The sequence below is a fragment of the Natator depressus genome, chromosome 8, assembly GCF_965152275.1.
Source record: "Natator depressus isolate rNatDep1 chromosome 8, rNatDep2.hap1, whole genome shotgun sequence".
NCBI classification, from domain to species: domain Eukaryota; kingdom Metazoa; phylum Chordata; order Testudines; family Cheloniidae; genus Natator; species Natator depressus.
In genome coordinates this window covers 101,819,890-101,840,992 of record NC_134241.1, presented here as the reverse complement: position 1 = coordinate 101,840,992, position 21,103 = coordinate 101,819,890, and the positions used below count along the sequence as shown (strand labels likewise).

Sequence of the window (21,103 nt, the reverse complement as noted above, 5' to 3'; positions counted from 1 at the left end):
CCCCAGTCGTCCTGGCGACTCCAAGATGGTACAGTCTTCCCCGCCCCTGGATAGATCATTTGGCATTTCCCCATTAGATTCGATCCCATTATTATTTTTAATTCAATGAATTTGATTTGATTATTTGAGTCTCCCTGCCCCAGGTCTAGTCTCCCACTATCCTCTGTGAGTCTGCAACACACCCACCGCTGCCACCATCTGCAAACACGATCAGTGCCTCCTCCACCAGGCCACCGCCTCCTGCTCCTTCCTCTAGAGAGTCCTCAGGGTCAGCCTCTGATTGCAACTCCAGCCGCAAACGCACAGGCACTGTAAATCACCTTTTAAGACCCAAGCTATTTGTCTAGTTCAAAGAGGAACTCGTTCAGGGAAGTCCCATGGTCCCGTTATACAGGAGGACGGACTGCACAGTGGTCCCTTTCAAGGCCTTATAACCTAGGACTCGAGGCACCTGTTTCTCCTGGCTCGAGCCTGTCAGTGCAGCAGCTCTGGATTTATATCCCAACCAGTAACCCGCTGACAATCCCTAGGAGATGTTGAAGGGTCTCTGCTGCTAACACACCGGGGTGACACCAACATGCCCCATGGGGTTAAGTCCAACCAGCAAGAAGAGATTAGACACTCGAGATAAATCCAGGGGTCCTGTTCTCCCCCTGGCAGAAGCCGAGCGATTCCCTTGGACACCAGGAGGAGGTGCTGATGTCCTGCTGTGGAAGAACTGGGTCCAACTGTGAGCAGGGGGTGGGGGAAACGAGCCCAGCACAAGATGCTCTCTCGTGCTGCAGTTCTCAGGGCTCATGCAGCGGCTGGCTCTGTGTGCTGGGCATTACACGCCAACATGGGCAGAGCCAGATGTTAAAGGATGCTACAGACCCAGCAGAGCAAGGGCAGGTCCCTGGAGACCAGATCTGGGGCAAGCGCTGTGCAGAGACCCCCAAGGATATGGTCTGTAAATGGGTGCAAACATCCCCTCAAGGAAAGGATCCAATGGAAACCCAAGTACCCAACCTTCCCAGGGTTCAGAGCTGGATCCAAACCAGCCAGGGGGCGGTTACACCAAACCTCAACTGGCAGGCCGGGCAGCTCCAACCAGCCATCCTGGATGAGCCCCTCACGAATGGCTCACTGAGAATGACCAATGGGGAGTCCCAAGGCAAACCCCAGCCATGGGGTCCTGTCCCATTCGATAGTTCTCCTCTGTGGGTTTCCTCTGGACGGGAGGGGACAGCCCTGCCTGGCCCTGCTCCCACGTTGGGCTCCCATTCGGGGATGCCTGCTCTGCTTGCACCAGCCTCCTTGGTCAGGGTGCTCGGAGGTCAGCTCAGCCCTGCCACGTAGCTCACTGCGAGGTCACAACTAGCCAGGTGAGCCTGCAAAGCTGGCTCGGGACCTGTATCGCAGCCCCCCCTGCAGATTCACTGATTGTAGCAATGAGCACAAAGCAGGCCCCTTGGAAAGAGTCCCTGCTCCTGCTGCCAGCGCTCAAGAACGCAGCCCTTCCACCCCTCTTGCTCTTGTGCTTGCAGTTTGGTACCAGGGTCAGGGAAGTCAGGGTGACCGCCCCCTCCCAGCCATGCCCGGCACCATTCCCATGCCCTGGCAGGGGTATATGAATAATTGATCATTATTTATACCACCAAAACAAATTGCAGCTAAAGCAATAAAACCGAGCAGGTGGAATGATGGGTAAGCAACCTTATAATTCATGGTTTCAGAGGAGCAGCCGTGTTAGTCTGTATTCGCAAAAAGAACTAGGAGGACTTGTGGCACCTTAGAGACTAAAAATTTATTTGAGCATAAGCTTTTGTGAGCATCCGATGAAGTGAGCTGTAGCTCACGAAAGCTTATGCTCAAATAAATTGGTTAGTTTCTAAGGTGCCACAAGCCCTCCTTTTCTTTTTATTATAATTCATGTAAATGAAGCTGGCCTGGGCTGGCTTTTCACCTTCTCCCCTATAGAGGGAGCAGAGTTCCACCTCTCTAAATTCTCTGCCCCTAGAGCTGACAGACAGACAGACAGACAGACAGCTTGAACGTATTGCTTTTCCTCTTGCCTTCCAGGGGGGTCTAGAATTAGACCTGCAGAACCTTCCCTGCCCTTTGGCTCTTCCAAAAGGATGGGACCTCACCACTTGAACTTAAGGAGAATCTCCATCCAAAATACAGGACCCATGACACACAGTCGAGCAGTTCTGATTCCATCCAGTGGTGCCCTAGCCAGCTCGTTCTTGTGTATTAAAGCCATGCAGCCACAGGCCAGCATCGGCAGTGATAAGCTGCCTAGAGTCTACAGCACTCCCTTGGGTTTGGCTCCTTTGCATGCTCAGCTCTCCCCCAAGATGTCCCCCATTCTAACAGCTCAGAGTCTGCTGGGTGGTTATGGGCTTAATCCCATGGCTGGCTCCAGCTCCCTGCCTGAGAAGGGCTCTCAACCACGGGGGCCTGGGCTATTTTCCCTGCCATGGTTCCCCTGCAGAGACCTCTGGGCTGTAAAGAGCTGGCCCAGTCCCCCCTATCTGTGACCTATGGGACCCCCAAGCCCTCGAATGTGGTACCAGAGCACCACCTAGTGGTACAATTCAGGTAGCACTTTTACCACCAGAAGGCAATTTTTAAAGTACAAAAGAATTTTAAGTCCTTTTGGTGGGAGAGGGAACAGCCAGCTGGGATCCTCCCAAATCTCCTCCCCATCCTCCCTAGTCCAGGATTTGGGAGACCTGGGACTGTCTCCCAGGAGCTGAGGTTAGCTGAATATTGTCAATAATAGCTGTGAAAAGACAACAGCTTCAGGGAGGAGGGGTGCCCCCACGTTTTAGTTCTTGTTCCTGTCACAAGTTCAAATGTGACATATAAATTCTGCTCATGCACGTATGCTCCCCTGGGGCTCCTCTCTGGGGCAACTGCCCCTTCTCCATGTGTGGAATGGCGTCCACCCTGTTCCCCATCAGCTCTGTGTTCTTGGGGAACCCGGGCGCAGTACCCAGCCTGTCTGACTCACGAAAGACCCCCCCCTCCCCGGCCTCTGCTTGAACCAAAGCCGATCAGAAGAAAGACTTACAAAAAGCAATGAAAAGGCCATGGAGAGACCTAAACGCCTCTGGACAAGGGTGACAGGATTAAGGAAACTCCCCTAGCCTCATTTACATCGAAGATGGGACAGGGAGGCATCCCCATTAGCATACAGAATGGAGAACAGAGATTCCAAGGCAACCAGAAAAGTGGGGAAGCACGGCATGATGGGGGATCTCAGCTCCAGGTGTTAACGAACCCACGCCTGCACACACCCAGCTCAATACTTATCAGACTAATTCTAGTAATGAATCCTTTATTGGTATCCAAAATACCGAAGCTGCCTAATTGCACTGTGAGCTCCCTGGAAGGAACACCGCCCATAGCCAGGAATGAGCAGTTCCTATTGTCTAGCCTGAACAAAACAACGGTGGGATCCTCCCTTGAGCCATCAGTTTACCCATAAACAAATCTAGTGTTCTCCCTTGAACCATTGTTCTTTCCCTACAAAAACCCCTACCCACGCTCAAGTAAGTGCTCTGATGGGATGTATAAGTAGGGGCATAGCCAGCAGATCGAGGGATGTGATCGTTCCCCTCTATTCGACACTGGTGAGGCCTCATCTGGAGTACTGTGTCCAGTTTTGGGCCCCACACTACAAGAAGGATGTGGATAAATTGGAGAGAGTCCAGCGAAGGGCAACAAAAATGATTAGGGGTCTAGAGCACATGACTTATGAGGAGAGGCTGAGGGAGCTGGGATTGTTTAGTCTGCAGAAGAGAAGAATGAGGGGGGATTTGATAGCTGCTTTCAACTACCTGAAAGGGGGTTCCAAAGAGGATGGCTCTAGACTGTTCTCAATGGTAGCAGATGACAGAACGAGGAGTAATGGTCTCAAGTTGCAATGGGGGAGGTTTAGATTGGATATTAGGAAAAACTTTTTCACTAAGAGGGTGGTGAAACACTGGAATGCGTTACCTAGGGAGGTGGTAGAATCTCCTTCCTTAGAGGTTTTTAAGGTCAGGCTTGACAAAGCCCTGGCTGGGATGATTTAACTGGGAATTGGTCCTGCTTCGAGCAGGGGGTTGGACTAGATGACCTTCTGGGGTCCCTTCCAACCCTGATATTCTATGATTCTATGATTCTATGCCTGGATCCAAGATCTGCATCAGTTCCATTCGGAGTTCATCTTCTCCTGACTGATCGTGCTGAGGGCTCTGCCTGACTCCAGCACTCCAGACCCTCAGCTACCACCACCACCACCTGGGAACCCGATCGATTCAAGCTTCATAGAATCATAGAACTGGAAGGGACCTCGAGAGGTCATCTAGTCTAATCCCCTGCCTCATGGCAGGACTAAGTATTGTCTAGACCATCCCTGACAGGTGTTTGTCTAACCTGCTCTTAAAAATCCCCAATGATGGAGATTCCCCAACCTCCCTAGACAATTTATTCCAGTGCTTAACCACCCTGACAGTTAGGAAGTTTTTCCTAACGTCCAACCTAAACCGCCCTCGCTGCAATTTAAGCCCACTGCTTCTTGTCCTGTCCTCAGAGGTTAAGAACAACAATTTTTCTCCCTCCTCCTTGTAATAACCTTTTTATGTACTTGAAAACTGTTCTCATGTCCCCTCTCAGTCTTCTCTTCTCCAGACTAAACAAACCCAATTTTTTCAATCTTCCCTCAGAGGTCATGTTTTCTGGACCTTTAATCATTTTTGTCGCTCTTCTCTGGACTTTCTCCAGTTTGTCCACATCTTTCCTGAAATGTGGCGCCCAGAACTGGACCCAATACTCCAGCTGAGGACTAATCAGGGCAGAGTAGAGTGGAAGAATTACTTCTCATGTCTTGCTTACAATACTCCTGCTAATACATCCCAGAATGATGTTTGCTTTTTTTGCAACAGTGTTACACGGTTGACTCATATTTAGCTTGTGATCCACTATGACCCCCAGATCCCTTTCCGCAGTCCTCCTTCCTAGGGAGTCATTTCCCATTTTGTATGTGTGTAACTGATTGTTCCTTCCTAAGTGGAGTACTTGGCATTTGTCCTTATTGAATTTCATCCTATTTACTTTGCATCATTTCTCCAGTTTGTCCAGACCATTTTGAATTTTAATACTATCCTCCAAAGCACTTGCAACCCCTCCCAGCTTGGTATCATCCACAAACTTGATAAGTGTGTACTCCGTATGCCATTATCTAAATCATTGATGAAGATATTGAACAGAACCGGACCCAGGACCCACTTCACGGAGTGGTGAGAACCCAGCTCTCTCTCTCTCTCTCAGTATAGCCTTCTGACCCTGACTTGTATGATCAGTTATAGTTTTCTAAACCTTTTATAATCAAATTTAAGTTAGATTTAATATTGTAACTGGTTTGTTTGTTTGGCTCCCCTATGGTTATTACCCGGCAATAAATAACTTTCCTGGTTAAGCTGGTTGCTTCTCCCTCTCTCTCCCCATCATGGGGGTTTATTGGCTTCCCTATTCGCTCTGCAGCAACGCTCCTCATACCTAATCTAGAGATCCCTGCAGCACCCAAAAATCCTGTGGGGTTCGCTCATCATGTGGGTTACGACCAGAACAATTGTTACGTGAAAGTGGGGATAGGGACTTGCTGAACCTGGGGCATAGGAGGGTGGCAGATTGGAAGCGCTGCTCGACCAGCCTGCTGAGACCAGGGGCATATAAGGCGTCAGCTTGGGAGTGCTGATTGACCCGGTCCGCTCAGACGCGCTCTGTTAGAATGTGTGTGTGTGTGTATTTGTTCATCTGACTCTGGGGCTGGACGAACCCAGCCCTGGGGAACCTTGGTCCTGCAGGATAGCTCCACTGGGAGGGGACTTGCAGCAGGGAGAAGTAGAGCTCCGTGTGAGAACACAACTGACACAAGCAGTCCGTTGATAGAATTACAGACATGCCCCCCGCCCCAAAGAGTAACCCTAATAAATGAGCGTACCCCAAAGTAATGGGCAAAGCTGGTAACAGCCCCCTCTGCAGGGCACATCAATGCAATAGTCCCACAGTCTCCTGCAAACTCCCCTGGCAATGAGAAAAGGAGGACTTGTGGCACCTTAGAGACTAACCAATTTATTTGAGCATAAGCTTTCGTGAGCTACAGCTCACTTCATCGGATGCATCATGACAATCTGCAATGTGCATAGGCTGCAGCAATTCCAGGCCTCTTCGCTAGTGGGCTGAGGGAACTGGCAGGCTAGAGCCAACAAGCTGGCAAAGTCCCAGGAACACGGCCCGCACGGCAGAGCCATCTGGGGCTTGCCCTGCTCCATGGCTGAATCGTCCGGTCTGGCTCCCATTCCTATTTATAAACTTGGGTTCCCATGGGCGCCGCTCTCCAGGAGTGACTCTGGGTGCGTCCTGCCAGCCTGCTTGCCCACAACAGAAATCAGCCAAGTAGCTAATTAGTACAGCTAGTACCTCCTCCCGCCCCCAGTTTCTGGATAACCCTGGCCCGTCCCCAATCCTGAGACTGAAAGCTGAAGCGAGACAAATTCAGACTGGAAATATGGTGTAAATTTTTAGGGGAGAGAGGAATTAGCCATTGGAACAATTTAGCCAGGGTTGTGGTGGATTCTCCATCACTGACAATGTTTTCAATCAAGATTGGATGGTTCTCTAAAAGCTCTGCTCTGGGAGTTATTTGGGGGCAGTTCTCTGGCCTGTGCTATACAGGAGGTCAGACTAGATGATCACAACGGTCCCTTCTGGCCTTGGACTCTCGGATCTCTGAATCCAGCAGAGCCACCCTGACCGCTCCTGCCAGCCTGAAGACACACAGGCCCAGAACATGAATGGTATTTAGGCAGCTCAATACCTTGGAGGATTTGGGCCAGAGTCCCCAAAACAAGAATGGTGTGTCCTCTCTACAGGTTCTTCCTTTACTTTACACCAGCGTTTCTCAAACTGGGGTCTGCAAGGATATTCCAGGGGGTCCTTGGGCCCCTCTGATCAACTCCTCCCCCTGTCTCCCAATGCCACCTGCACGCTGGGGAACAGCTGTTTAGCAGCATGCAGGAGGCGCTGGGAGAGAGGGGGAGAAGCGGATACGGGGGTGTGCTCAGGGAGGGGGCAGAATCATGTCTGGGGCCGCTGGCCCCACTGATCAACTCCTCCCCCTCGCTCCCAGTGCCTCCTGCACGCTGCGGAACAGCTGTTCCCCGGCATGCAGGAGGCGCTGGGAAGGAGGGGGAGGATTGGGGATGTGGCGCGCTTGGGGGAAGGGGGCGGAAAGAGGCATAGAAAAGGAGGGGCAAAGGTGGAGTGGGGGCAGGGCCTGGGGCTGAGCAGGGAGACTTGGGGGTCCGCGACATTTTTTTTTAACAAAATAGGGGTCCTCGGGTTGTTAAAGTTTGAGGACTGCCGCTTTTCACCACTGCAATGCCAGCACGTGGGTTACATACGAAAGCACACGCATGACCCTGCACACACGACACGCGTGTCTGGGGACCCATGCCAGCTCCTGCAGACAATCGTGCAAACACGCCCTCGCACACTCTCACGGGCAGGTGCACGGCAACACGCAGTCTGCCTCACACCCGCCTCCCCACAAACCGCTGTCGATTTGAAAGCGACGCTCAGGCATTTGCAGTCAAACGACGGCTGGGGGCAGAAAGCGACAAACCTCCCATCGTCCCGCCGTGGCTAGCGAGGCTTCAGGAATCACAGTGGGCAGCAGAAAACCAGGCCCCTAACCCCAGCTCTGTGGCCCAGCCACCGAAAACCCCTTGGGGGATCTGGGCCCAAAGAGCAGAGCAGGAAGCAATATCTCCCTGCAGCCGCTAGGGGCCAGCAAGGACTCAAGAGAATCCTTCAGCGACTCCTACAACCGACTAAAAACAAAGTTTGTGAGCAGCGGCCCATCCCCTAAGGGATTTGATTGGGTTGGAAGGGGGAAGTTTCTGATTGGAGGAGACAGCTGCCACTTAGGCTCCCTTAAGAAGCGGGGCACAGCACCTGGTTCCAGGAAAGCAGGGCTGAGGCTGGGTCAGGTAGGACAGGCTCCCAGAGCGACAGGAGCATCGCCTGGGTTGGGTTCTCGAGGCTGCTTTGGATTTTATTTTTTGGCCCCTCTGGATCTGATCACTAAGGTGAGCCCTGCATTCCCAGCGTGACCCTTCCCTTCTGCAGGTGGGGGGCTTGAGTCACATGAGAAACCCAGCGAGGTTCCGATCTTTGCCCCTCCTGAGAAGGGCGTGGGGCTGGGGGTATACCCCCCACCTCTTCTCCGAGAGAGGAGTGGAGACTTGAGGGCCGCTGCAGCTGGGCTGGGAAACTTCCCTTGGACTCTTTGAGCAACAGTCAAAGAGAAATTGATTTGCCTCCGCTTCCTCTTTCTCTCTGCTGCAGAGGGGAGAAGTTGGGGTCTTCCCTAGTGTTTAAAAGCCCCCCTGGAAGGTAACTGAGCAGCCTCCGGGACTTGCTAAAGGGCTCACTGCTGTGTGAGGCACTGGTCTGCCCTAAAACTTCTCTCTCCGAGGGGGTGAGGACTGCACTAACCCCTGGTGCTGCGCTAATCTCTGATTTCTTTTCAGGAGCAAAGATGGGCTGTTTCAGTTTCCTCAAGGTGATGATGATCTTGTTTAACCTGGCCATATTTGTAAGTACCAGCCGCGTTTCAGGCTGTTTCTCTTCGTTGCCGGGGCTAGATTTCAACGCCAGCAAATGCCCAGAGACTGTGGTGCTGATTATTTAAAAAAAAAAAATGACCCTGCCCTTGTTGCCAAAGCTCTGCTAGCCCCGGGGCACTTCGGGATGAGAGCCCTGACTGCCCCTCACGGGGCCTGTTGCAGGTGCTGGGCTGGGACTCTGGCTGGACCAGCTGTTTGCAGTGCTTTCCAGAGCCCCTTTCTCGGTGTGCTCCTTCCTATGAATTCAGGCCAAGTGTGCATCTGCACAGCGGGCAGGGCGGTGAGGGGCACCTTGTGTGGACGCACTCACGCCGGCTGCACCCTCGCTAGCGAGCATGCCGCAGGGCGGAGGCAGCCCGCCCTGTAGCGTCCGCACGGCTAGCTTTAACGAATTAACTAGAGTACGGGCGGGAGGCCTGGCTGGGGCTCTCTGCACGCTGGGGGTTGACAGTACTGTTCAACGCTGGGTTTAAGTTTTAAAGGGTCCCAGCCAAGGTGATCCGTTTCAGTCTAGGCTTGCTTGGCAAACTGGCTTGCTCCGAGGCTCTCGGTGGTGGCTGTAGGGCTGTGACGCTGATAGACGGTGTCAGACCTTAAGCGTTCTGATTCTACGCTGGAGCGTATTGCCCTCTGCAACCTCCAGTGGACCAGACCCCCAGGCGATCACCTAAATTAGACAGCTAGCCGCATAGGAAATGTAAGCTACTTCTCCAGTACGGTCTTCTCCAGGGCGCGGGCGGGCTGTAACCAGCCCCCTTTCCCTAAGAGCCCCACTCCAGAGTTGGCCAGAACAGGACACTCTGCTACAGCCTGTTCCCGGCACCTGGATTCGCTTTGAACAAGGCCAAGCCGCCAGGATTGCCGGGGGCTATGGCTCCGGACTGAGACTGTCTCTGACGGTCACTGATTGTTCTCCTCCCACGCCGTAGGCAACAATCTCACCCATGGCACTGGAAGGAGAGCAGGGGGGTGCAGTGACACCAGGATCCACCCAAAAGCTCTTTCTCCTTTGTAACCTGTGTCCAGCCGGGCCACCCCACTGGTGGAAATCTATCTGGACCCTGGGAGCTCCATCACGGCAGAAGTGTGTTTTATTTTTTCTGTCTCTTTCACTCCCTCGGCACAGTACGAGCCCTCATGGCAGGGATTCTGCCCTCGTGGCCTCTGTGCTTGGCTACTGGCCCTGCCATCAGTGTGGGGGACCCTAGAAAGCCACGGGGATACATGGCAGAACAGCTGCTCAGGGACCAGGGCTGGCGGGGCCCATGCTGGTTAGACGGTTTGTCTGCAGTTTTGCTCTGTTCTGACCCCTCCAACTTGGGGCTCGTCGGTTGCCTCGATTCACAAGGGTGGCAGCCGAGGCTGGCTGGATTAGAACTGCACCGAGTTATACTTGGGGAGGATGAGAAAGCGGGGCTGACGGCCCTGCCCTCTCTTCTTTCCCCCTCCGGCCTCTCCCGGGCGGACTCCCAGGCCGGACAGGAGATGCTCTCTCTCACTTTGCCAGGTGCGACGTTGTTATCGGGCTGGCCAGAAAGCTTCCATCAAACCACCCCCCCCCTTTTTTTTTTAATGGAAAATTCTCCTTTAATTGAAAATCCAGGGGAAGCGTCTGCTGTCCTGGGGGTCGGGGGCGAGCCATCGGAAAACCCACTCTGTCTACACTTTCAGCAGAGGGGTGGGGTGGGAAGGAATTCCATTCTTTTTCCAGCCAGCTCCAGTTTGTAGCTCTCTCTGCCCTCCACTGGCCCCGAGGATCTACTGGAATCTGCTGCCGTCTTTCCAGTTACTGACTGTTTTTCCCCCACGTTCCCAGGGGCACCTGGCCATGAATAGCGTCAAGTCCAAATCCTGGCGGGCAGGGCCAGCGGCTCCAAAACCCTGACAGCGTTGAGATGCAATAACAATGGTTCCATCTCTTTCCCCCCGGCAGGCTGACGTGTCTGCTCCTCTCAGGTGGCTCTGCTGTAGGGTTTCTCCGTCGTCCTCTGCTCCGGCTCCAATGAGAAAAGCTCAGTTGTGGGAGTTATAATGGAGGTGACGAGTGACTCCCCGGTGATGTTTCCCCCCCCCCCGCCCCAAAGGACATGGCTTTGTTCGCCCGGTGGACAAGGTCGCCTGTTCTCGCTCAGCTGGCTTGTGTTCAAAGGCAGAGCTGTCTCTGTGGCTCTGGGGGGGGGGGGGACACGATGGAGCTGCTCAGCCCCTGCAGCGTCCCCCCTGGAGAAGCCGTTCTCCCAGCCAGAGGGAAATAGTTCTCTTCAGTGTGTTTCTCCCTCTGGGCTTGGCTAGGAGACACGGATAGGGAGGCTGGCTGCCTGGGTCCCTGCTAGCCCAATGTGGCTGGAATGATCAGCCCGGGAAAGCTCCTTGGCCTGCATGATTCTTCCTTTCGTCTCCCAACCGCTCTTGCTGCGGCCTTCAGAGACGGGCTGAGGGCCGTGTCCCTCCGCACGGACCTTCACAGGGGGAAGCTTGTCTGATCCCCAGGGGCAGTGCCTCTGAATGCGGAAGCGCGGGTGGTCTCCTCCTGGCTTGCGCCGAAGCTGAGGCCGGCCCGACCTCTGCTGAAGCCTGTGGCTAGTCAGGTCCTAAGATAGCTGCAAAACACCGGAGGCTCCAGAACACTTGTTCACTTGGACGCCGATGTGGGGACGGGGGTTCTGCCCTCCCGGCCCGAGACATTGTGCTCCTCCGGGGTGATCTGACCTGCCCTGCGGTCTTCTTGTGGAGATGTCTCTGCTCTGATGGTCCCAGTTCTGAAAGGCGCTGGGAGGAAAACGCAGCCTTCCAAGGGGAGCCGGGCGGGTAGAACACCTAACTGGCTTCAAGACTGAGCTGGATACGTGTATGGAGGGGATCGGATGATGGGGCTGCCTACAATGGCATGTCGCTGATCTGCGACTACTACCAGCAAATATCTCCAATGGCTGGTGATGGGACACTAGATGGGGAGGGCTCTGTGTTACTACAGAGAATTCTTTCCCAGGTGTCTGGCTGCTGGGTCTTGCCCACATGCTCAGGGTCTAACTGATCACCATATTTGGGGCTGGGAAAGAATTTCCCCCCTGGTCAGATTGGCAGAGACCCTGGGGCATTTTCACGTTCCTCTGCAATATGGGGCCTGGGTCACCTGCAGGTTTAAACTGTTGTCAATAGTGGATTCTCTGTAACCTGAAGTTTTTAAACCATGATTTGAGGACGTCAGTAACTCAGCCAGAAGTTCGGGATCTATCACAGGAGTGGGTGGGTGAGGTTCTTTGGCCTGCAATGTGCAGGAGGTCAGACTAGATGATTGTGATGGTCCCTTCTGACCTTAGTCTATGAGAAGGAGGAATGGCTTGGGAGGGGCTTTTAGGCAAATGCATCTGAGGGTGTCACTGGAGACTCGGGCAGGAATTTAAATGAGGACAGGGAGGTAGGTAGGAGGATGAGGAGGGGGCGAGATGTTGATGGGATGTGTGTGGGGGGGAAACTTTGATGGCACACTTGGGTACTGATCACTCTTCCAGGGCCAGGCACTGACTTCAGGCCCTTTCCCTTCAGTGTGAGGGGCCCTTCACCGTGTGTTGTGTGTAATGACCCCGTCCTAGGCAAGGAGTTGAGTGGAGTAGGTGAGGCTGGTGCAGTGGCCTGGCTCTCCTTCCCACTCTGCCAGCAAAGCATTATTCTTGTATCGGGGTTTATCTGCCCCACCCCGTGCTGGAATGGAAGTACAAAGACCTGTCCAGGAAAGTAGAGGGCTGTAATCTCCTCCGCCAGGGCCGGGAACAGAGCTGGCATTAATCAGAGGAAATGACTGACCCTGGGGTAGAAATCAGGAAGTTCCCAGAGACCTGCGTGCCACGTCAGAGCTTTTCTGGGTCTCCCTGTTCCAGAAACCAGGGCTTTGGAGCGGAGCCCGGAGCAGCTCCAGAGCAGTGGAGCTGCAGGTTTTTGCCTGGAGCTGGAGTGGAGCCGGCGCAGAGCTCCAAAGCCCTGCCAGAAACGGCCCTGGCCAGTGACCGAGCAGCTGTTCCCAGCCTAATCAGGGGGTCTCCGAATCTCCCTTGTGCAAAACACAGGGCCCCCAGCCCTGCCTCTGAGCCAAAACAAATCACACTGGCTTCCTTGCCTACTGTGAACCCCTCCCCTGGGCACTTGGGTGAACTGACAACACGATCTGCCTCTATAGAGACCAGTGGTCAGGGCCTCGCTCTGTTAGAGATTGACCATGTTTCATGGGGAGCTTGTGGTTGCTCTCGGGGAGCTGGATGGCACCGCTATCCATGCTTGCTAACTCACCGGAGATTATCCCCCAAATCAAGGGACCTCTAATCTACTCCAGGAGCCCTTCTCCTGTTTTGCGAAAGGGCCAGCCCTGGGTCATCAGTGCGTGCTGGGGAAAGCAGAGTAACCCCTGAGCTGGAGGGGAAGGAAAGTTACAGTTAGCCGTGAGATCAGAACATTCACAACTAGAAGTGAAAGGAGAAGATGGTCTCGCATTTCTAGCTCCTGTCAATGTCATGTCCCTTAGACCTTTCCCAGCCACCTCCGAAATAACACGCGCCTCTCTCTCGCCTCCTAGCTTGGCGGAGGGACGCTCCTGGGCGTGGGGATCTGGGTCGCCGTGGACGGGAGCTCGTTCTCCAGCATATTTGGCTCCAGCAGCGCCTTGCAGTTTGTGAACGTCAGCTACTTCCTCATCATCATCGGCGCCATCCTGGTGGTGCTCGGCTTCCTGGGATGCTGTGGGGCCCAGAAAGAGAGCAAATGCCTCCTGATCATGGTAAATCTCCAGCCGCGCTCGCTCGGTCAGCCTAACCCGCTTGTCCAGCTGCACGTGGGGTAGGACGGTGGAAGAAGTGGGCTTTGTACCTCCAGTAGGGAGTTGGGGTCTGTCAGGCCAGTGGCCTGGGTCTGCATTTGCGATCTCAGTCTGCACAAGGGTGGGACACAGCTGCTGCCTTGAAACGGGGTATATTTGATTCCAGGAGGGGAGTGACCCCCTCAAAATCCCATGCTCCATGGCAAGAGACTTGTTTCTTTGGACGAAAGGTTCCCTGCTCGATAGTAAACCCTGTCTTGCCCTAGTCGTGGGAGATCCCCATGGTAACTCTCTCTCGTCCCCTTTGTCGCCTGCTTGTGAGCTAGCTTGAAGCCAGCTTGGCTTCTCCCAGGTTTCTCCCCGGGGCTGCACCCAGCCCTGCTAACCACCACAGGACGCTGGCAGCGCTGTGGCCCGCCCCAGCTAGATGGGCCTGGACTCCGTCCCGTCTCTGACCTCCGGGTTGTGTCTCCTCCAGTTCTTCTCGATCGTGCTGATCATCTTCATTGCGGAGATCGCTGCTGCGGTGGTGGCACTGGTCTACACGTCCCTCGTAAGTCAGAGGGGGGTGGGAGGGACAGGTCGCTCGGCGGCCTCCTTTGCCCGTTCCTGGCCCGCTCTAGGCCTTGTGCTAAGGGGGATGCCGGAGGAGCGGAGATCGGTCCTCCCTGAGGGGTGGTTACTGTTGACGAACCGCTCCTCGGAGGAGCAGGCGTAACAGTGGGTGCTGAGGGTCTGGCCTCACTCACGGTGTCCGTGGGGCAGGAGGGAAGCTTGCCCTGGGCGGGAATGCCCTACCCCTGGGGCTAGTCCCTCTCGGCAGTTAGTTCCTCCGTCCTGCACGGAAAACAGCCCGGCACCCAGTCGCAAGGCCTGGTGCAACGCAGCCCTGTGTGGGTGGGGGGCGAGGCTGCCCAGTGTTGGGGGGGAGTTGAGGGGCTCGGAGGTGGGGGGGTGTGGATTTAGTCTATCCAACCCCCCCCCATCCCCTGCAGCGTCAGTCATATGCACACTGCAGCGTGAGTCCTGGGAAGTGAAACGGAGGCGGAAGAGCGAACGCTGCAGGCGATGGCAAAGCAGATGACAGCTCCAGCCCGCTCTCCGTGGCAGCAATCCTGAGCTGCGGTCAGGAACGTCCCATGCCACAGGCCCGGGTGGCGTCAGACCCGCTGGGGGACGGTCGTTCCTATTCTCACTTCCTGCTTCCAGACCTCTCGTGTCTTACGTAACCGAGGAACTCTTCAGCCTGCCACACAGCGAGCCCGTTGCTGGAGAAAGGGGCCAGCACAACAAACTCCCCCTGCTTGCCCACCTGCCTGGCATAGCCGTGGCAGCTCCCCTCCCACCTGTAGCGGGTTGCCGGCGTACCGGGACGCTGGCCTGTAGGGACGCCAGGATTCTCCAAGAACCTCTTTAAGCCTTGGCCTCTCCCCGTGTGCGTGCCAGGCCGTTGGTCTAATGCCCGCTGTGATGGCATCTGAACTTTCTTCTAGGCGGAGAACATCCTACAAACAACAGTGACTCCCACACTGAAGAATCAGTACGGGAAGGTTACTGAAGTCACGCAGGTCTGGAACGCCACCATGTCTAAGGTGAGCCGGCCTGCGCGGGCCCGTCGCTCAGCTCAGGGGCGTCTCTGGTTAGAGATTGAGGGGGGCCTTCCGGGGATGGGGCAACAGACTTTAAAATTCAAATGCACATGGGGTACAAGGGTCCGGAACCCACCTCGCTCCTCTCTGCGGTACCACACCGCGCCGCCCATTGGGCAGCCGTGGCCACTGGCACAAAGCGCACAAGGCTGCGGGTGCCTCTGACAAGTTGTGGTCGTCAAAGGTCCCGCGGCTCTTCTCTCAAGAGTCGGGGCTGGACCCCGAATCCTGGCCCAGCTCCAACTTGGGGAATGACATTCTGCCTTCCTCCCGGTTTCGGCTGGATGCATAATCCCTTATTGCTTCCAATCCTGTCCTACCTGGCTGTACCGTGCTGCGGCTGCCCCCTCGCCCCAGGCGGCTTCATCCGCCGCTGCGGGGCAGAGACAGCCCCCTAGATTAACCGGGTTGTAATCTGGTTGCGGAGCTTTTTGAGGTCTCCGGCTGGGACATGATGGAGGGTGTTGGGCACGTTCTGTTCCTTGCTCTCACTCCTCTTCCTCCTCCTCCCAGGTGAAATGCTGCGGCTTGACGAACTACACAGACTTCACTGACTCTTACTACTACAGGGAACATGGCGACATGTACCCACCGTTCTGCTGCAACTCTGCCAACGCCCCGTGCACCGAGACAGAAGCACGTAACAGCAACCGCCCGGTACGGAGATGCAACAGCTTTGCCTTATGGCTGCGGGAGCCCACACTGCCAGAAGGGCGTGGGTTTTGCTGTGGAAACTGGGCCACTGTCCCTCTCTGACATCTGCTCTTGGAGTGTCTGGGGATGTCCCCTTCCCATCGGAGAGGGAGGTGGGACTAGTTTGTGAATCACAGAAGTTTGGCGTAAGGCAGAGGAGGAGCAGGTTTGTCCTGCACTGGGGGACTGAGCTTATCTTCGGTTCCCATCTCTGCAACTGCCTTGCGCTGCAACCGTGGCCAAGTCACTTGCCCCCTCTACGTCTCTTCCCTACCTGTAAGTGTGGGGATGAGGACACGTCTTGTGAAAGGCTTGGAGGCCTGTAGGTGGTATACATGAGCAAGGCTGACCCTGCAGATGACTCTGGCCTGGTCTAGGGGATTTTGTCTAGATTCTAATAGGAATCGTCCCTGAGTTATTCTCTTTATACAAAAGTTCTTTAGACACTTGACCAAAAAATCATAGGGTCATGGAAGACCTCACCGGGGATGGGTGGGAGGGAGTTGTGTGTAGAAGCAACAGTCCAGGCCATTACGAACGCACTCGGAGTACAAATGTATTTAATGTGCATATCACATTGATCCAGCAACGAGGCCCAAATCTCCTCCAAAGCCGAGTCCCCTTTCAAACCATCACATGCACACAATATATGGCATTCAAACCTAGCGCTGTTTGACCCTCTTAGTGACTGTGTTAGTAACTAGACTCTATAGCTCACGTGAAACAAAAGTAGCTGACCCAGCACTATTCGGTATAGTCATGTAGGACCTACAAATCCTACTTAACCCACTGCATGAGCTCTGACCTTTCTGCTTGGAGTTATTCTCAGCTGCGGAACAGAGCCGGTGTTGCGATTACCTTCCCGTGCATTTCTGGACATCTAGTGGAAGTGGCCAAGACTGGGGTGCTTTTAATTTGGGAGTGGGAGGGTGTGTGTGTGTTGGGGGGGACGGGGGGGGGAGGCTGTGCCCAAATCAAGACCCCTCAAAGCGGCTTGACTTCCTGAATCCTGTTAATATTGGGGTCCTCCTGGGTGTTTCTGGTTAGGCACCCAAAAATCATCAACTCCTCTCAGCTGGGAAGCTGAACTGAGCCTTACTGATCCCTGAAGTGCCCGCTTACTACGGGTGTCCTGCTTGGTATATACCGCCAGGGCACAGCCAGGCGCACTCCTGCCCTTCTCAACCAACAGAGTCAGCGCTCACCATGGGACTCCCTTCAGAAGCTCTCAGCAGGTCGCTCGGTGCCAGCAAACCCGCAGAGCACCAGGGGGACTAGAGGGCTAGCTGTGTCCTTCAGCTGATGGGGCATTCAGCCGCCTTGCTCCAACCAGCTTCCGTTGCGTGCTTGGCCCCGGCTCTTTCTAACCGTGCTGGTTTCCATTTCCCCCTAGGGTTGCTTCGAGCAGCTGCTGAGCGACATTCGCAAGAACGCGGGTGTGGTGGGGGGCGTGGCGGTTGGGATCTGTGCGTTAGAGGTAAGTCCCCCAGCTGGCTCCTGGCTGCAGAAACTGGGCGGGGACGTAGGTCTGCACAGCTGCCGTCCCCCTGCCTCCCCTCCACTGCCCCAGACAAAGGGCCCGCCCAGCAGGGGAGAGGGTAGAGTCGCTCCTGAACTGCGAGGGTGCCCACTGACCACCTCTGAGCTCTCCTCCTCCCGGGCTGCAGGCTCAGGCTCGTTTCCTCTGCTCCCGGGGTGCCCAGCCCAGCCACGCTGTCCGAGCAGCTGTGACCACCACTGGCTCCAACCCCCGCCCGGGCCCCCTGGAGCCTGGCGCTTGGGGATCAGGGATGGGGAGCCACAAAACAAGAGGAGGCAGGGAGGCCAGGGGATAGAAGGGACAGAAATAAAGGTGGCAACACCTACTTGAGGACATGGCACAAGGGCACTCGCCCACTGCAGCGGGAGCCGCTCAGCCGGGGCGGATGGGAACCACCGAGGCAGCCTGACATCTAGTCTTGACCCTCAGCCTGCCCCCGGCCTTGACCCTCCGGGCCCGCTTCCCAAACCGACCCCGGCGTTCGTGTGGGGGAAGCAACAGGAGAGGGAGGACGATGGCGGCTGGGTGGCAGAGCCGCGCCATCTTGGCCGTTCCCACAGGTTGAACCCGGGACCTCTAGATACAAAAGCTTGAGTTAAAGGGCCAGGCTGGCCATCGGAGAGCCACCACAGACCCGTCTCCTCTATAGACTGGGGCACAAGACACGCTGACCAGTGGGTTACAGTTGCATGATGTAGAGGATGCATCTAGCCAATGTGGAGAAAGAAGAAAAGGCCTCCCTGGGCAGCAGGAGACAGTAAACCTACTTACCTCTCTTTAGATTGCAGCCATGGTGGTGTCCATGTACCTGTACTGCCAGCTGGATAAGAAGTGAGGCCTAAAGAAGGCAGCGAGTCCTTTTCCCCTGGGCGGAAGAGGACGAACGATACGTTCTGGCCTCATTTTCTATTTTGAGAATCAAACATTTCTTGGGCCCAACACACTCTCTGTCCTATGCACTGTGATTAGTTTTTAAATGATCTCCTGAGCTGACAGCCGTAGAGTGTGTGTTTGTGTGTGTATATATCTCTCTCTATATATATATATATATATTAGCTAGTGTGACGTATCGATAACGTGTACATACAAACACTTCCGAAGTGGAAAGAGCTTCTGTTTCACCCCGAAGCTACTGTGCCAAAGACTGAAGGGGCTACAGATGCTGCTCTGTCCCCTCCGTGGCCTATGTGATCCTAGCTAGCTGTGGGGTGATCTTGCTAGGAGATGACCATCCCAGACTGCTGCTCGTGCTAGTCTTCCCAGCCCTCCTTGTTCACGAGACCCTTTGGCCCAGTCTCTAGTGCACAGAACTAGATTCTAACCCGTGATCAGCTGGTGTGAACCAAGAGTCTTCCAGTGACTATGATGAAGCTACCGCTAACTGGCAGAAGAGTCTAGATTAGTGGAGAAGGCTTAGACCTCATGGGGTGGGAGAGAACATCCAGCCAAGCTAAGACGGGCCATCACTTCCTTCTTGCTTTAAGCGTGTAGGCCAGAGGGAAAGGGCCTCGGGCTGCTCTGGCCTTGACTTTTTCCTTGTCTCTCTCCCTTCAACTCTCTCCCGGGCCACCCTCATCTCGTCAGCTTCTACACCCTCCCGCTTGAAGGCCTGGGGCTGGGTTAGATGGCACAATGCCATGCCAGGAGCTTGCCGGGGAGCCCCGGCAGACTGAGTCTGTCCTGTATATTTTTACACTGTGAAGAACTCCTCCCTCCCCCAATTAATTTATAATCTCAAGTGTAAATTATTTTCTGAATGTGGAATGAAGGTTTGTGCACAAGATGTTCCAATAAACTCTTTGAACCAAGGACTTGAGCGCGGAGTGCTGTCGTGCTGCATCAACTCTCCAGTCTCGGTACTTTGCTGGGCCTATCACCATGGTATCTGTGCACTTCCCAACCTTTACTGTATTTCTCCTCCCTCTTATCCCCCTTGAACAGCTGGGGAAACTGAGGCATGGAGCCATCAAGTGAGTTGCCTAAGCTCATGGAGGAAATCTGTGACAGAGCAGGGGCTCCCACCGCCTAAGGCTTAGGCAAATGTCCTAGTGACTTGGCCATCCTTCCTGTTTGCATGCCAGCTGTCCACTCTCCTGTGCGTCTGTAGGAGCCCGGGGGAAACCAATAAGCCAGGCCTGACTACTACTGCTCTTAGCCCCTACAGGCGCCCTGTTGTGCTAGGCATTGTACTAGCCCGTCCTAAGCTCCAGTCAGGGGCTGTCTTTCAGTTAGCCATGCAGCGAGGCAAAGGGGTGTGTCCTGGACAAACAGGGGACAGGTGGCTGCAGACCAGCTGGGCAGACACCATGCAAAGTCAGACTCATGCTCCTCTGATGAGCGGCAATACACTCCATCGCAGGCCCTCGGGAAGGGGTGGTGTGTGGGGAAAAGCGGGGTGGCAGAGGCAACCGCCCCCCACCCCAGTAAAGCGAGAGACTCACAACCCAGGAAGATGGTGAGGCCTCATCTGGAGTACTGTGTCCAGTTTTGGGCCCCACACTACAAGAAGGATGTGGAAAAATTGGAAAGTGTCCAGCGGAGGGGAACAAAAATGATTAGGGGGCTGGAGCACGTGATTTATGAGGAGAGGCGGAGGGAACTGGGATTGTTTAGTCTGCGGAAGAGAAGAATGAGGGGGGATTTGATAGCTGCTTTCAACTACCTGAAAGGGGGTTCCAAAGAGGATGGATCTAGACTGTTCTCAGTGGTGGCAGATGACTGAACAAGGATCAATGGTCTCAAGTTGCAGGGGAGAGGTTGAGGTTGGATATTAGGAAACGCTATTTCACTAGGAGGGTGGTGAAGCACTGGAATGCGTTACCTAGGGAGGTGGTGGAATCTCCTTCCTTAGAAGTTTTTAAGGTCAGGCTTGACAAAGCCCTGGCTGGGATGATTTAATTGGGGATTGGTCCTGCTTTGAGCAGGGGGTTGGAGTAAATGACCTCCTGAGGTCCCTTCCAACCCTGATATTCTAGGATTCTCTGATCACAGCTGCTGTGGGAGCTGGAAGGACAGGCTGGTGTGCCATGGGTCCGTGGAAGCAGGGGTGAGAGTGTGATAGTGCTGTGGGAAGCAGAGGGCAGGCCGGGGGGCACTGGCAGATCAGAGGGGCAGATCAAATTGCTAGGGGCGCGAAGGGCCTTCAAGGGGAGGGCGAGAGCTCGGGCTTCCCAAATGCAGTTTAATGCCTTCACTCCGGCCGCATGGTTCAATTCTCTTGCGGTGCCTGCTCTGGCCTCACCCGTGTTTCAAAGCAAAGAGGGCGGCAGGCAAGCCCTGCTTTCACAACAGCCTCTGCCACCGGCGCAGGGCAGGGGCACGAGGCGGCGTGCAGGTTCCCCACAAAGCAATGGCCCATTTTGCCTTGCAAATTCCCTCCCTTGGGCTGTTTTGGTTAAGGCAGCAGTGGAAACCTCAGTGCCCATCCACTTCTGGCACCTACGGCCAGCTGGGAGATCGGGGGAGGGGGTCGTATAAACAGTTGGGGGCTGGAACACGCTTGGCCCAGCCACTGAAATACTGGGTTGAAGCCAAATGCTGTAGGGGTGCCAAGGATCAGACTGCCAATGCACCCTTCACCCCAGCTCCTTCCCTGCATGCGGGCCGAAAACAGGGCACCTGGCGGCTTGGGAGATGGCCAGGCAGCTGATTGGAGCTTGGGTGCCACTGGTCGCCACCCAAGAGCCCAGTCCGGGGCTCATGCAGCCTGGGATTTAAATGCCACTAGATGGACATGACCACTAGACAATAG

At 54.9% G+C, this 21,103-nt stretch overlaps 1 protein-coding gene across 1 annotated transcript; it reads left to right on the top strand.

Moving 5' to 3' along the window:
• Positions 1-7,970: 7,970 nt before the first annotated feature.
• TSPAN1 (tetraspanin 1) lies at positions 7,971-19,157 on the top strand. The gene is made up of 8 exons (XM_074962323.1): positions 7,971-8,123; positions 8,568-8,632; positions 13,231-13,431; positions 13,949-14,023; positions 14,964-15,062; positions 15,633-15,776; positions 17,206-17,289; positions 18,134-19,157. Exons 2-8 carry the CDS (start codon positions 8,576-8,578, stop codon positions 18,185-18,187), a joined length of 714 nt encoding a protein of 237 aa, XP_074818424.1. The 5' UTR covers positions 7,971-8,123; positions 8,568-8,575; the 3' UTR covers positions 18,188-19,157.
• Positions 19,158-21,103: the final 1,946 nt, after the last annotated feature.

What these genes read in the sequence shown, in the direction of transcription:
- TSPAN1 (XM_074962323.1), top strand. Translation starts at nt 8,576, where the DNA reads ATGGGCTGTTTCAGTTTCCTCAAGGTGATGATGATCTTGTTTAACCTG. An exon ending in TGTTTAACCTGGCCATATTT is followed by an intron (nt 8,633 to 13,230) that starts GTAAGTACCAGC and finishes CTCGCCTCCTAG; the next exon opens with CTTGGCGGAGGGACGCTCCT. An exon ending in GCAAATGCCTCCTGATCATG is followed by an intron (nt 13,432 to 13,948) that starts GTAAATCTCCAG and finishes TGTCTCCTCCAG; the next exon opens with TTCTTCTCGATCGTGCTGAT.